This window comes from Haliotis asinina, chromosome 14 (assembly GCF_037392515.1).
Source record: "Haliotis asinina isolate JCU_RB_2024 chromosome 14, JCU_Hal_asi_v2, whole genome shotgun sequence".
NCBI classification, from domain to species: Eukaryota; Metazoa; Mollusca; class Gastropoda; order Lepetellida; family Haliotidae; genus Haliotis; species Haliotis asinina.
Window position 1 is genome coordinate 26,409,530 of NC_090293.1, and position 16,738 is coordinate 26,426,267.

General features: G+C 38.6%; 1 protein-coding gene across 3 annotated transcripts in view; it reads right to left on the minus strand.

The window, feature by feature from the left end:
- LOC137261325 (DENN domain-containing protein 2A-like) overlaps window positions 1–16,738 on the minus strand; it is an 80,753-nt gene that overhangs the window by 36,854 nt on the left and 27,161 nt on the right. For 2 of the 3 annotated variants that reach the window (XM_067799062.1, XM_067799063.1), the window contains exon 5: window positions 9,201–9,274. In XM_067799062.1, coding sequence (XP_067655163.1) covers window positions 9,201–9,274 — 74 coding nt within the window. Of the gene's footprint in view, window positions 1–9,200; window positions 9,275–10,783; window positions 14,936–16,738 lie in introns of those variants that run through there. The other variant, XM_067799061.1, reaches the window with a different exon arrangement.

Below are 16,738 nucleotides of genomic sequence, written 5' to 3' on the forward strand. Positions count from 1 at the left end.
CTAATGAGTGAGTGAGTTCAGTTTTACATCACTTTTAGCTATATTCCAGCAATATCACAGCGGATATTTCAAATGAAATTCATGCAAAACCATGATAACAGCGTCCTGACTTTGACAGACTACTGAGTCACGCTGGTTCTGTTATCACAGCCAACACAAATTCCACCACAGTAACCAGACAATACCAGAAAGACAGGACAAAAAGAGGCTTCACCCTAAACTAGCAAAGCCTTCTGAAGACCAATATTAACTTGGATCCAGTCAGTTCCAGAAGCTTTACCAGAAGCTTTATCACTTCTACCATACTTGTCATATTTTGATCTCAGCATGCTCATAGAAACAAAGGCCAGAAAAATTTGAATACCAAATTGAAATATTGAGAGTGTTGTCTTTGATGTCATATGGAGACCCCTGTCAAGAATTTACATTCATCACGAGCATGAAGAGTTTAAAGACAATTCTTCAGCTATTAAAAACATAATTCTGTCAAAAATAAGGGGATAGTTTAGTTAAGGGGGTGAAGAAACTGTTTTCACCAAGTGGCACAGTAAATCAAGTGCTACTGGTGTGACTCACAATACTTTCATGTTTAATTTTGAATTCTCTCAAAAACTCACATGCACATGCACTGAACTGATTCCGAGAATCACATCAATGAACAGGTGAGATCTTTGTTTGGTAAACAGTTCTCAAATACATTTACTGATGTGACTGAAAAACCACCCCCTACCATTTCAAGGAGGAACGAAACACAAAACAAGACAAAAATATACAATATTGATGCGTGACACCTAATTTCCTCACCTTAACAAATATAGCTTTACTACAGAGATGGAAATTATCTATGTACACTTGATAGTAGTAAGTAGGATATATGCTTTGAGATGACCACGTTCCATATGCTATCCTCTTGAAAACTGCCACAGTAGTAGGACACTTAATGCACCAAATATGGTACAGTAATAGTTGTAGAAGTGAGGCTATGTTAATCCTCAGTCAGCATGTCTCCAAGCCCGCCCTGGAGTAAGGCAATCTACAGTAACCATGTTAAGTCACACAATGTGTGGCCCACACAAACACCCTAATGTAATTAGTCCCGGTAATTAGCAGACAGGGAAGTAGTATCAGTATTGTGTTATCAGCTGGGGCCAGTCTGCCTGCAGAGTTGACAGATCCTGATAGTGTAAATAAAAGATAGGAATCTATGGTGATGATGCTGGTGAGAGTCCTGTGAAGGGATGGTTGGCACTAATTGCATCTTTAATGTTCGAGGACCTCAGGAAACAGCCCAGCCATCCAAGGAACCGCAATTCACTGTTACAGTTGCTTGCCTCAGGCATGCGTTTGAATCTCAGTTTGGTTCACTTGATTTGGAAACATCATTTCAAAAGGACCATGAGTGTGATATAAGTGTAAGTCTGTTAAATGCATGATTAAACCAACATCACTTATCAAAATATGTGAAAAATATATTGATATAAATATACAATGCCATTTAGAAAGTTCAAACATAACATGTCATATCTGGGATGACACTCAACAAAGTACAGATTCTAGTACTTTCATTGAGTTGTCTCCCATCTGGGATTCAAATCCATACCTTTAACTCAACAAAAATACTAGAATCTGTACTCTATTGAAAAAGTGTAATCCCAAGTATAACATATGTTATATATTCATATACACATCTAAATACTAAACACCAGTACAGGGTATCCATTCTATACATGTTGAGAGGCTTAATTAAGTTGGGATATTTGATTTTTTTTTATTGGCCATGGAAACATTTCATACTTCAGTATATCTTTTGCTGTGTATTTTCCAACCACAGTTAAAACTGTGGTCACATTGAACCAATAATTGTACAGTGGAAGATGTCAAAACTGGCATCTGTTCAGTCCGTCAAGTTGTCCACACTGGTGTAAAATCTCAGTCCCATCTGTGGCTGTTACATTAATCATCAGCTCTACAATCCAGCACATTGATTAAACCGCGTTATTTCTTCAGTCCCAGTGAGTGCAGGTTTAGACAGCTTCCACAGTTGTTTGTTCTAACCACATACTGTAAAATCATTTATTTTCGTGCGGCTTAATTTTCGCGGAAACAGAAAATTTGACTAATTCGCGCGGTTTAATTTTCGCGCATCATCAAAGTACAGAAATCACAAGAGTATAACACAGGTAACTGTAAACTGTAAAGAAAACACTGACCCTAGCTGTCGTCCTGTCACCTGCCTAATTAGCTGGGGAAACATGGGCCTTCCGCTACATTGAGACACGCAATGGAGCACTGAAGAATCCATGTTGAGATTTGCGTAAGAAATCATTGACCTATGTGACCTCGACCCGTGACGCGCTCGGCCAATCAGCTACTCAGAAAGCTCTGTGCACGTGTACCAGTATTGTCAAACCACTACATGCGCAATGGATTATCCAGACCTACGACAACATATCCAAGAGGAAGGATTTAATCCAAAGCGGATTTCGCCAAGCTGGACTTTCGGACTAATTCACTAGTAGCAGGTGACCTGACATTTTTAATTTAGTAAAGTCGTGTGTATCGTGTCAATCAGAGACACTGAAAATGACGTGTTGAATCAACTATTTAATTTGTTTTTATGTATCTTTTTGTTTCACTGAGTCATGAATGAATGACGTGTACTTGTAGTCAAATTACTAGCAATACAAAACTATAACTCAAAGCTCTTTGTTTGTTTTTATTTCCACAATTTATCATAATTATTCGCGGAGGTTTTATTTTCACGGATAATTGTTTTGCGCGAAAATTAAACCCCCGCGAATAATAATGATTTTACAGTATCTTTCGCATTTCAGTGAGTGAGTGAGTTTGGATTTATGCCGCTTTTAGCAATATTCCAGCAATATCACGGCAGGGGACACCAGAAAATGGGCCTCACACATTGTACCCATGTGGGGAATCGAACCCAGGTCTTCGGCGTGATGAGTGAACGCTTTAACCACTAGGCTACCCCACCGCCCCCTTTCGCATTTCAGCTTAAATATGCAAGGATAAAACAGTTCAGATTATCCATCTCATCATTTTAAGCATGTTTGTTACAAACACAGTTTACTGCAATATCAGCCACTGAATAGTCCCTCCTATGACTGAAACTGTGGGGACAGATTCTATCCAGGTCCTTATGAAGATTTCAGTAAGGGATATGTGGATGTAAAGAGATCGCAATAAACAGGAAATTGCCCTAAGATCACACCTACGAATTCATCATTTCACAGAATAAATATAAATTCTGAAACACTAGGCTACTGAAAAGATTCTCGTACTGCTTTGCAGATAAACAAGTGGTCTGGTTTCATTATACAGGGAAACAGTTCTTGATACGAATGTCACAGAAATTAACCTAAAAGAATCATCTTGCCCAAATAACAAACTCTGTTTTATTTTCTTTGATAATTTGAATGGGAGACAGTCTGACTGATGATAACTCCACATCAGAGTGACCCCATGCTTCATGTTCAACCAACTACAGTGACTAAGACACATCATTCATAGCACACATGACATTTGCTTTACAACTATTATTGATTAGGACCCTCAAAACATCTGATGCGCTGTATGGCATTATAAAAATCATCTCTTCCGTAAATGCAGATCCTATTTACACTCAGCAAGGCCGAGTGTGATGTTGGCGACACAGAAAAACAGCAACAATTAACAAGATCAGAGATTATTGATTTTTACCAAAACCAGCTTTTAGGGAATTAGCAGCACCGCTCTTGAATGTCAGCACACATAATCCACTAGAGTCCGTGTACAGATTTAGAATAATGAAAACAGCGGTCAGGAAAGGGGTTTTGATAATCACATATCATCATGATACAGACAGTAACTGGACAAACAGCAGTAATTGAAAATATTGATAGTCCCATGAATCACAGACACGATCCGACACTAATTGAAACCTGTAGAAAACTGAATTTTCATTCCCAGAATAATAATGAAACACTAAAGCTTGAGTAGTTTTTAAACTTCTGCACTGCCTACTACTAATTCATATCTGTTCAGTCATACAAAAGGAAGGTTGTAAAGAAAATGTTATTCAATTGATTCAAATAGATCTGACACTCTGATTTTATCTGTTTAGCATCTCAACATTTAGAAAAAGCAAAATGGAGTCAGTCCGTCCTGAGTTTACTTAGTGTGTAGCCCTGATCTTTATTTAAAATTACATAAGCTTTATCAAAGTTAATATTGAAATATCATTGTAGACAAATATTTCCTTCCTCAAGTGATTCTGCTTTCTAAGACAACTAACTTTATTTTTTTAACATGAATGACGTATGTAATTTCAGTTTTGAAAATAGCATTAACATGTGTTCTGTAACTTTCTGACTTTCAAAGTAGACTTGACCTGGAAATATGATATCTAATGTGCAGCTTCACCATATTTACATGAGAATTTACAGGATGCCAATTCCTGTGTCCTATATCATGGACACAACAGAATAGAAGAGCGCGTCCAAAGGGACACAGAAAAGTCCAAATACTACTTTTTAATATGTTGGTCAAGTAACAATAACTTACCACCGAGTCTGCTACTAACTAAAATTAAATCCCTGTTTATACATCATAAACATCAACCTAGAATTTAAACCACCACAGTGAAACTCAAGTAAAATTTTGTTCATTCAGTAAATTCAATACAGAAAGTGATCACAGTTTTACCTCGATGAATAAACATGGGGTTCCTAGACCCCTAATTACTAGTTTTAAGGTTCCTTCATCACAATATGTGGTTCCTTTGAAGTAACATCATACAGAATCGTATATTTTGATAATTTTTTTATCTGGAATTAATCATTGATTATGTAGAATAATACAGGTCACTGCTCTGAAAGAAACAACCAAACACTTAGCAAAGTCATAGATGGGTATTGGGAACAAAGAATAATATTGTGTGTCCTTGTGGATGCAGTGAATTTGTGCCTGCTGGACACACATCTACATGTCACATAAAAACCCTGAACTGATACTAATAGTTTGGGGGTATTTTTTGGCAACAACTGCATATTTAGCAAACACACAGTTTTCATCTTCTAAAATTATACAAATAAAAATTACTCGATATGAATATACATTAAAAACATGGCAAAATTCTTTTCTTCTTTCCAAAAAGAAGTCAAATAATTATTTCAATAAAAAAATAATTATTCAGAATTTCAAATGATTTAAAATAACCATTTTAATATTCCTTATCTTGAAGAACAATGAAGAATTACATAAATATCCCTTCTTTAGTGAGACACTTTTTTCTCGAGTTCCTTGATGATTTATTTGATACAAAAAACTTCACAAGTAGTGATGCTATTCAATTCCAGTTCGTTGGAGATGCAATGTGTTATCCATCAAACATGCAACTCCTAAAACCAGTTTTATGCCAGAGGCACCAAACTTTAGTCTGTAAAATTCTTGTCCAAGTTAAATCGCAAAATCAATAACACAAGATGGACATGCAGTAGAAGTTTGAGCATGGCCAAACACTGAATGGTCCCTCTGCCATACGTCCACTAATCACTCCCACGGGTTATTTCTGCAGATGCATTCTGGGACTAATTGGTACCAGGAAGTATTTTAGGAATGACACATGTGACAGACGGTCTCCATCTGCATCTTGCAAAACCTCATTTGTCTGTTTTTTTTAATGACACAGAAAATATTTTCTACCATTAGGATATCAGTAACAAATTCTGCTTGTGATGTATCTTGTTTGATGACAGTAACAAGACGATAAAGTGCCATCGTTATTAACGTGATCATTCTTAAAGATGTTTCATGACTCATTATTTGACTAAATATACTTAATGAGGCCATTTATTCCTGGTTTTAAAACGGACGAAATTTGAGCATTGACCATGAGGCCTTTTCATGAGCAACACATCAACTAAACAAGGTTATTTCTAAGACTTTTCCATGGACAGAAATAAGATTTTACCAAACAATGTATGGCAGTGACCTGATTTGACCTCGTAGAGTCTTCTACTCCTTCAACTGCAGAGAGCTCTTTAGTTAAAAAACTGCTCACCAGTTAAAAAAAATCAGTAAAAAGCACAATTATACCAAGATGGAATTTCAGAGAGATCCGACACTCCCTGTCACTCAAAAATAGATGGGATGCATTCATTGTACTGATACTCAATTTACAATGGAAAGAAATTTCAATCAATTAGACTTCAAAAGATTCCACATTCACTCATATCCCAATGAAATGTGTTGTTGAAGTATACAAACTGTATTTACTTAGAGCTATTTGAGTTCAACAGTGACAAAAATTATTTCTTTTCCTTCAGGCCCTTCAGGCCAGTATAGACATAAAAACTAACTCCCCCAAGCTGTTTTCTATACTGGTCCTGATGAAAAAAAACTGATGCACTTAACAACTCATTTTATATTAACCATCTGTAGTGAGGCAAACATTCAAACGGTTATGGTGAGGCTTTTTATCAGTTTTATCAGTTTTATCAGTTTTATCAGTTATCAGAAGATATGGACACAAGTCTTTCCATCTTTATAATCAGCAGTGACAAATACGCTTGTTGACCACCAGGCAACCAAGAGCATGGTTCTAGTTTGCCCAGACAAACTTCTACTTGCCTTGGGCCTCGGGGCAAGCATTAATTTCTATTATGGTTCAAGAAGATTCCAAATTCACTCATTTAAAAAATATCATATCTCAGTGAAATAAAGTACATAGAGCTACATCGTAATCAAAGCATAATTAGGTCACTAATTTCAATGGCCATTGGTTTTGGTGGGGTTGATGAGATTTTGCTCCTCACAGCATTCTGTCTATGTAAACTTATCCTCAGTACTTTTCGTTACACTCCACTCCTGAGTCTAACAAAACCTTATGGGAGGTCGCGTCAGGTAACCTTTGAGATTGACCAATCAGAAAATGGCTTACCAAATTGCGAAAGTGCACATTTGCACATACCTTTTAAACTTTTTGTCTCAAAATGGTTCGTAGCCGAACGATTCCGAATGCTATTTAGCGTACGCTCGCTTCCGAGTGATGCACACGGCGTACGTACAACCATGACAACGGTGAGTGAACAGTCGTTCAAAATAGTGTTTTTCAAGGATGTGCATGAGGATGTCATCTCGCGGAAATATTAGCTAATGGTAACTATGTCAAAAGAAACCCCAACGCGTATATACTGCAGGTCAAATAACTGTGTTATATATGGATTTTGTTTGTGGAGACATCAGTGTCGGTGTCTTGAATATTTTGAAAGTCCCTCCGATCCCTAAACAGTAGGCATTGTCTGATTGGTTAAATCTATTTAACCGTCTCGCGTTTGATTGGACGGCCATTTGTCGCTCAAAGGTTACCTGGCGCGACCTTCTACTAGATTTTGTTAAACTCAGTGGTGGAGTGTAACGAAATACACTGAGACTAATTTTACTTAGACTGCATAGCATTGAATTTTATTTCTTGTTTTTCAGATTTTTGTTGTCAGATAACCTTTAAAAGGCAGGAGGTAAAAAAATGAAAATAAAATAATCAGCCAAACACAATGTTCCTTGTAAATATTAGTATTTTACTTCTGGCAAGGGTATATGGGGCAAAAAACAAACAAGTTTTCTCGTATGTTTACATTTTTTACCAATAAAAACATAATGACTTTATTTTTTGAGCTGGCAAAATTAACTTTTATTTTCTTTTCTATTCTTGAAAAAATATGACAGGCGGATCTGTAAAACAAGAAATATAATTGGTGTGGCCTTATCACCTCATTAAGCTATGTCCATTTGATTTTGCTATGTCCATTGTTTACAAACCATCCATGTCATGGCACACAATCAAATATCAATAAAATTAAACATGTCACAATACAAGACCACCTAAACTGTTTGGTTGTCGATATTGATCAGCGTAAGTTGCTTTGGAACTATGCTACAAATACCCTGAGATTCAAGGAAACACTGATTGAGATGTACCATCAGAAGGCTATGTGCAGTACGACATCTTAGTGACCTCATTGCTCAGGCCAATAAATACAACATAATAAACTCAGGCAGAGCTATGCCATTTATAAGGCTCTGGAGTTTTCAGCCAGAAGCCCCCTAGCCTCCATTAAAGCACCAAAGGTTTAGCTCTGTGTTGGAGCTGGCCACTCACTGAACTTGATCACTGAGGATGAGAAAGGAAGAAAGCCACATTACTTGGGTTTAGGGCAGTGGGATAGCCTAGTTGGCAAAGTGTTCATTTGTCACGCCAAAGGCCTAGGTTCAATTTCCCACATGGATACACTATGTGATCTCCATTTCTGGTGTTTTAAATTTTCACCTTGGAAGCTGACTAAATGTTTAATGTATTCAGCATGTGTTTACAAATCACAAATCAAAACCAATCAGCAAATCTGACCATGTTATCAGGTTAGTCATCTCTTAGACAAGTAGGTATCGCTGAAGGCCACTTCTAGGCCATATCTTCGCAGGTCACATGCCACCAGAGAAAAGTGACGTGGTCTCACACAAGTTTCATATCCTAACCAACCAATCCCACTTTTACTCTGAGATTTTACGAAAACAAAGTCCTTCGGAACCTACTCTGATAATTTGGATGCATAAGGTGTGTTTTCAAGACATAACTCAGAAAGAATGGTCCCTGATCATAGAGGCCTACATAATAATATTTCCTTGATGTTGTTTGCTCTTTGTTGTGTGGAATTTTACTCACATTTTTCCAGCTATATTTCATCTGTAAAGGGGTGGTTAATGAGTTGGAACCATATACCCGCCTCAATACCCAGATCCATTATGATCATGTGACTAATAGATTTAACAATGTAATATGTGACTGTTTCATGATGAAAAGGTATAACTGTCTTTGAAGATTTGAACATAATTGTGCAGTCATCTGTACTGAATAAAATAAATGGTTAACATATTGAAAAACTCAAAACTGTAGCCTCTGAACTGAAGAAAATATTACTATTTCTTACAAATTTGATGTCACAAATTAACACACCGGGTATCCGGGTAGGGTAGGGTAATAGAAGATGGGGTCACTGGGCCACAGTCAAGCTACCAAGCTTGAATTGATGCAATCCAATGTTTCTTACAAGAAGCATGACTTGAGGTAGACAACCTATATTCTTGGCAAGAACCAAAGAAGGTGTTTAACAACATATGAAAAAGGTTGCGGTTGAAAAACTCACTGTTCTGGCCTTGACACTGCTGACATACTCCACTCGACGCTGGATCTCTGATACATCCACAAAGTCAGAGTCAACTGTCAAAACACAAAAGGACATACATTTCCTCAATATACATAAGCATTTAATGATAAATATACGACAAAATGTTATGGATGTCAACTTCTTTATTGTTTTCACAACGTTTCTGGGCTATTCCTTGCCCCTTCGTCATCCACCTGACGAAGGGGCAAGAAATAGCCCAGAAACGAAGGGGTAAGGAATAGCCCAGAAACGTTGTGAAAACAATAAAGAAGAAGTTGACATCCATAACATTTTGTCGTATATTACAATACTGACTTCTAAATGCCTCACAAGAACTTAAATGATAAATGTCATAAATTCCTAGAAGCATCCAAGATTGATGGAAGAAATAAAGACTCGCATTTAACAACACACCAAAATATTTCAGGTACTGAAGCTCTAGTTCAATGAGTGAGTGAGTAAGTGAAATTACTTGTTTAATGGGCATTCTAGAAGTTGGTGAGCCAAAAACGAAACAGCTTAATGAATTCAACGTCTTGTTCATTATGCTGAGCAACGTTACGTTGTCGATTCTTACATCATTTTCAAGCTAAATGTGAATACAACCAAATAGTGAGAAGCAGTCAACATGTTAAAACAGTTTCTAAGATGTCTTAAAATCAAAACATTTTGTCAACATATAGGCTAGATGCCTGCTATTTTCCTGGAAGTAAGTCCTCATATACCGAACCAAAACAGACCTAACTGAAGGGCTTGCACTGCAACATGTATTGTACAGGTAAGAGCATCATAACATTTCACTCCTAGGGCTGACTACTTCAAACGCATCTTCAATATCTCCAAGGTATATGCTCCGATCAACCTGTACTATACGCTGGATGCATCTATGGATTTTATTACCTCCCTTGGTTGGCTTTTTACCCAATCAGGTGTATAAGTAAACTTAGCCCTAATGTTATTTGTTATATGCCTACACTGGGTCTAACAAAACCTAATAGGATGTCACATCAGGTAACCTTTGAGCAACCTGTGACCATCCAGTCAAATGAAAGATGGTTAAACGGATTTAACAAATCAGACAACGGCTACTGTTTAGGGTTATAAAAGACACCGGTCATTGACAATGATCAATCAACAAACAATGGTTGTGCTGCCAAGAGATCAGCATTGGTTAGTTTATCCTGTAGGCCTTACTAAGCAGCCTCATATACATGCAGTGTTTTTTAAAAACTAATTTCAGTTTATTACAATTGTTACCTGCATTTCAATTAAAACATGCAGCAAGCGACAGGGACCAAAGGGACAGGTCACCATATCCATACTATAATGTAATTCATTATAGGCATAGTTTGTACCCATGTGGGAAATAGAACCTGGTTCTTCGGCCTGACGAATGAACGTTTTAACCACTAAGCTACCTCATTGCTCCAACTTTCTGCTGATAAACACTTTCACTGTGAGGTAGATCGCAAGGTCACACATCATTTTTGGACCAAATCCATAAATATAGCTTCAAACAATGCATACACAAGGCAAAGTAACAGCCAAACTGTTGAACTCACCTAAACTTTCTTGGCTTCCTTGCCTATACTGTTTCTTCTCAAAGTCTGTGTTTTGGTATGGTACATCATAAATATGGTTACTCCACTTATGCTTTTCCAAAAGAGCATTACTACCTAATGACCCTGACCTTTGCTCTTTATAAAACACTTTCTCATATATCCCATCTGTCTTGGCGATGACATCATGATCTGTGTCTAAACCTATTGATTTTATAGTTTCGTATATTCCTTCTTCCGCTATGTCAAGAATCGGTTCACTCATGGAACGACACAAAGGAAAGCTAACTTCCTCATCCAAACCAGCATCTTCAGGATCATCCACAGAAACAAAGAACTTACTCCGAGATAATTTCTGTTTTTCTCTCTTTTTCAATGAGTCAGACTGAGATGTTTCTGAGAGACTGGATTTACTAACTTGAGGTGTCCAGGTATTGCTGCATTGGTCCCCATGTTTGCCATGCAAAATGTTTGAATTGATGTCAACATAACTTGAATGCTTCAATTCTTTGCCTCGTTTCCTTTGACTGTTTTTTAAGGTGACATACTCTCCACTAACATCTGAGGTATTTGCATCATTATTCCCTTCAAGAGATCTTCTATCAACTATGGTTGAATCATTAGATCTTTGATCTTCACGAGTCCTTTCAACAGATCTTTCATCATCCATATTCCAATCACTAAATCTATTGTCTATCTTATCCCAATCTTTAAATCTCCGATCAACCTTAGTTTTTTCATGAGATCTTCGATCTACCTTAAACCAATCATCAATTTTTTTATCCACTTTAGTTCCTTCATGAGATCTTCGATCTACCTTAGTTCCTTCATGAGATCTTTGATCTACCTTAATTCCTTCATGAGATCTTTGATCTAACTTAGTTCCTTCGTGAGATCTTTGATCTTCCATAGATTCTTCATAAGATCTTCCATCTACCCTAATCCAATCATTAGTTCTTGGTTCAAGCTTAGTTTTTTCAAGAGATCTTCGATCAACTGTTGTCTGTGACAAATATTTATTGATCACAGACTCTCCACTAAATCTCTCCAGTATACCTGGACGAGCTGGTTTAAGGTCTCTTTCTCCTTTAAGTTCATGCTTCTGTTTTTTCAGGATTGTTGAATTGTTGTTCACTGACATTTCATTGAACTTCTCCCATGTTTTGATCTTCTGCTGCACACTAACATCTCCAAACAGAGACTTTCGTCTTGTCCTTGTAATTTGGCTATAGGAGTCATTCTCCGAAATATCCACTAAATTGGGAGTTGAAAAGCTTTTTATTTGGTTCTTCAGTTTACCAGCTTGCCCTGACTCCATCTTTGCCACAATTTCACTGACCTTTGTCGTCTTTGCAAAAGCATTTCTGAATTGTTTAGAAACTGACTCAGTTCCCTGGAGAGACACTGCACCTCTACCCCAGGTAGACAATGGTTCTGTACTTCGGGGAGACACTGCACCTCTACCCCAGGGAGACAATGGTTCAGTACCTAGAGGAGACACTGTTCCATTACCCTGGGGAGACAATGCACCTCTATCCCAGGTAGACAATGGTTCTGTACTTCGGGGAGACACTGTTCCATTATCTCGGGGAGACACTGCACCTCTACCCCAGGTAGACAATGGTTCTGTACTTCGGGGAGACACTGTTCCATTATCTCGGGTAGACACTGCACCTCTACCCCAGGGAGACAATGGTTCAGTACCTAGAGGAGACACTGTTCCATTACCCTGGGGAGACAATGCACCTCTATCCCACGGAGACAGGGGTTCTGTACCTCGAGGAGACATTGCACCACTACCTTGGGTTGACACTGCACCTCTACCCCAGAGAGACGATGGTTCTATACCTCGGGGAGACACTGCACCACTACCTCGGGTAGATACTACCCCTTTGTCATTCCGTTTAGCAAAGGGTGACACATAACTGTCAGCAGCCCGAGAAACACCAGATCCATTTCGAACTTTGCCAGGAACATATTTCAGGTACCGTCCCTTCTCTCTTGTAGGTGACAGTAATGCTGGAACATCCTTGCTATGACTGCTTACAGGTTTGCCATGAATGTCAAGCTGACCAGCATTAAAGACTTTCTTCTGCTTATACTCATAAGCCATCAGTAACAGCTCTAGTATTCTATTTGTAATGCTCTGTTTCTTCAAACATAAAACTGGGCCAGCAGGTAGCTGTTTAACATCACTCAAGTGTGCCTGATGCTTAGGATGTCACACAATGATCCTGTGTGTAGAAAAAACGTGTGTCACTGGTGTCGTCTGCTGCATCATTGTGACAGATATTGTCAAACCGTCCTTCCTAACACCAGAGGAGGCCACAAGGTCCAGCTCTGTATCACAGATATTTGGAAGTACTCCAGTTTCCACAATACAAATGTCAAGATTTTTCCTCTGCACTGTTAGTACTCTAGGTTTCAGAATATGAATGTCAAGCCTTTTCCTCAGCACTGTAAAGGCAATATATGAAAGAATATCCAATTTTCAGAATATACATTCAAGCCTTTTCCTCAGCACTGTCATATCAATACATGGAAGAACATCCAATTTCAGAAAATGAATGTCAAGCCTTTTCTTCAGCACTGTAAAAGCAATATATGGATTGTAGCAATATATCCAATCTTCAGAATATGAAAGGTTTTGCCTCTGCACTCTGAAATACTGTCAGTCAACTGTCTGATCTAAATTCTTCTGATCAGGATCTGATTTATGGTGACTCCTTCAGTGAACAGTCAAATACACCAACAGTCTACGCCTTGATGCTGGCAGCTCATGAAATAAATGCACATAACACACAGTACACTGCCACTGAAATGTGACACAGCGAGTATAACTCCCCTTATCTTAGCACAACATGATGTAAGGTTAGCGTCCTGCACAGGGGCCTCAATAGGTCCACACAGAAACAGAGAAAATCATTAATAGACAGGTCCATACAGACAGAGAGAGAGGATCTTTAATGAACAGGTCCAAAAAGAGAGAAGATCCTCAATAAACAGGTCCACACAGACACACAGATGATCCCTACAATGAACTTATCATCACATCACAGCCAAATCAGAACATGGCAATAACAATGTCAAGTAGTATCAAATTTCTCCAAAGACATGTCATTACTAAAGCATGCACTATGGCCATAACTATTAGCCTTGCGACAATCACCCTTACTGTATCTCACCCATTCATTGTGATCATCTACAACGAAAACTTTTTTGATAGTTGATACTGATACCCAAGAGCGTGAGTCTGACCTGATAACAGCTTAACCCTTGAAAGGCAAGAGCAAATAAACCAGTGACAGTTTGCTTTAATTGAAGCTACCTTTAGAATTTACACAAAGGCCTTGTGGTGGACCAGCTTCTCAAATGATCGAGGCCATTGGAAACAGAAAGGTTAGGGAGGGTGCAATTTGTCTGACATGGTTCAAGGGGCCCATTATATTGTTCATGACTAACATAAAGATGGTAAACGTAGAATATACAAAGGGTTAACATGGTTAAAGCAGAATGACCTTTGACCTCCAATATCTGATGGTATACCCTGTGTTATTATAACACACATCCTGGTGCTCGTTTTACTTAGAGCATGTTTATAAAATTAAAATTCAGCACAATCTTAATAATAGGACAAGACATAAAATATTGTAAACAAATAGTAAACAGCAGCAATTGAACAAGATGTTTACTTTTCATCATTTCCTCACATACATCCAATTCAATATTTTCACCAGAATCACAAGTTATAAACTATACAGCTCTACAACTGTTTAACTGACATTTACAAGGTTAAAAGTAACAGAATAATATGTACCAGCACTCTTGCTGACAATGGGAGGAGGATCTCTACTGTCACATTGGATCATAACAAAATAAAGACCCTGTCACCCATATAATATTTTGACCTCACAACTCTTGCCACAATCTTACCACAAAATCAGTGTCAACAACTGCCAACCTAGCTCCAACATGTGTAAAACTCAATCTTTGATCACAAACCAAATAACTCCAAAAAAGCTCCAATGCACACCCTACAACGTCTGAAGACACGCCATGCAGTTAATATACCAGGTCGTGGTGATTCATCAATTCAATAGAACTGCGTACGAGTAGCCTCCATTTGTCAACCACCTACAAACATCATGTCGTGCTTGACTGGACTGAGGATTACTTCCCCTGGCCTACCAACATACATATATATATCCAAGGTGTACAGGTCTTGTTATGTCATGGCAGCAAAACTAGGTCATGTGACCTTGGGTAGATAACACTTATTAGTTTTTAAAAGATGCACTTATTTTTGTCACATGCAGTCTGAACATGGCCTGTTTTGTTTCTCTGTTTCACAGAACAGATTTTATCTTGGGACAAGTAGGTCAGAGTGTTTTAATGAAAAACAGTGATTACTGAATATGAAACATTATTTTATATTAAGCTACCAGTATTTTGAGGTCTTCAAGAATAAATCAATAAATGCCAGATTCCTACTTCTTCACTCTTCCTTGCAGGGCAGCTCATAAGAGTTACATCCCTTTCAATATTTAATCATATTCATTACGCATTTGTTAACTCCTAGGTAGACAGATCCCTTGACTTGTCATGTCAAGTTGTATATCAGAATGTGTACCAGGAAAAGCATCCAGCTGAATTTCTACAAAATTTGTTTGTTGTTTAACACTGCACTCTGCAATATTCAAGCAATATGGCAGCAGACAGTATATATTCAAATCTGGGCCAGACAATAGTGTGACCAATATCATGAGCATTGATCTACGCAGTCAGGATACGATGACATGTGTCAATCAGATAAGCGAATCTGACCTCCCAAATCTGTTTCAAAAAGCATGGGCTGCTGAAGACCAGTCCTAACCGGTATCTTCTCAGAAGTGTGGGAATAATAAGGTTCAACCTATGGAGATGCAGGATAACATGGTCCCTAGACATTTATGCTCATTACAAGAAGACATTCAGTGTCTATCACATCTCATCTGGATTGATGCTCATGACATTAATCACAAAACTACCTGGTCCTGATAGTTTATATACAGATGAAAAACAGCTTCAATATTTCATTGATGGCCATAGATAACAAAACAAAACTACAGTACATATAAAGAAGCATGTGGGTTTAGGGTTATGCATATGCAACAGAGTCAAGAGAAAGTGCATGTACACAAGTGAGCCTGTTAATACTGAGTGTGAGTGAATGACTTTAGTTTTACACCGCACTTAGCAATATTCCGGCTATATGGCAGTGGTCTGTAAATAATCGAGTCTGGACCAGACAATCCAGTGGTCAACAACATGAGCATCAATCTGCACAATTGGGAACCGATGACGTGTCAACCAAGTCAGCGAGCCTCTTTCGACGAGCACAGTTGCCTGTTATGGCAAGCATGGGTTGCTGAAGGCCTATTCTACCTGGGACCTTCACGGGTACATGGGTAGGTAGCATGGGTTGCTGAAGGCTTATTCTACCTGGGACCTTCATGGGTACATGGGTAGGTAGCATGGGTTGCTGAAGGCCTGTTCTACCTGGGACCTTCATGGGTACATGGGTAGGTAGCATGGGTTGCTGAAGGCCTGTTCTACCTGGGACCTTCACGGGTACATGGGTAGGTAGCATGGGTTGCTGAAGGCCTATTCTACCTGGGACCTTCACGGGTACATGGGTAGGTAGCATGGGTTGCTGAAGGCCTATTCTACCTGGGACCTTCATGGGTACATGGGTAGGTAGCATGGGTTGCTGAAGGCCTGTTCTACCTGGGACCTTCACGGGTACATGGGTAGGTAGCATGGGTTGCTGAAGGCCTATTCTACCTGGGACCTTCATGGGTACATGGGTAGGTAGCATGGGTTGCTGAAGGCCTGTTCTACCTGGGACCTTCATGGGTACATGGGTAGGTAGCATGGGTTGCTGAAGGCCTGTTCTACCTGGGACCTTCACGGGTACAT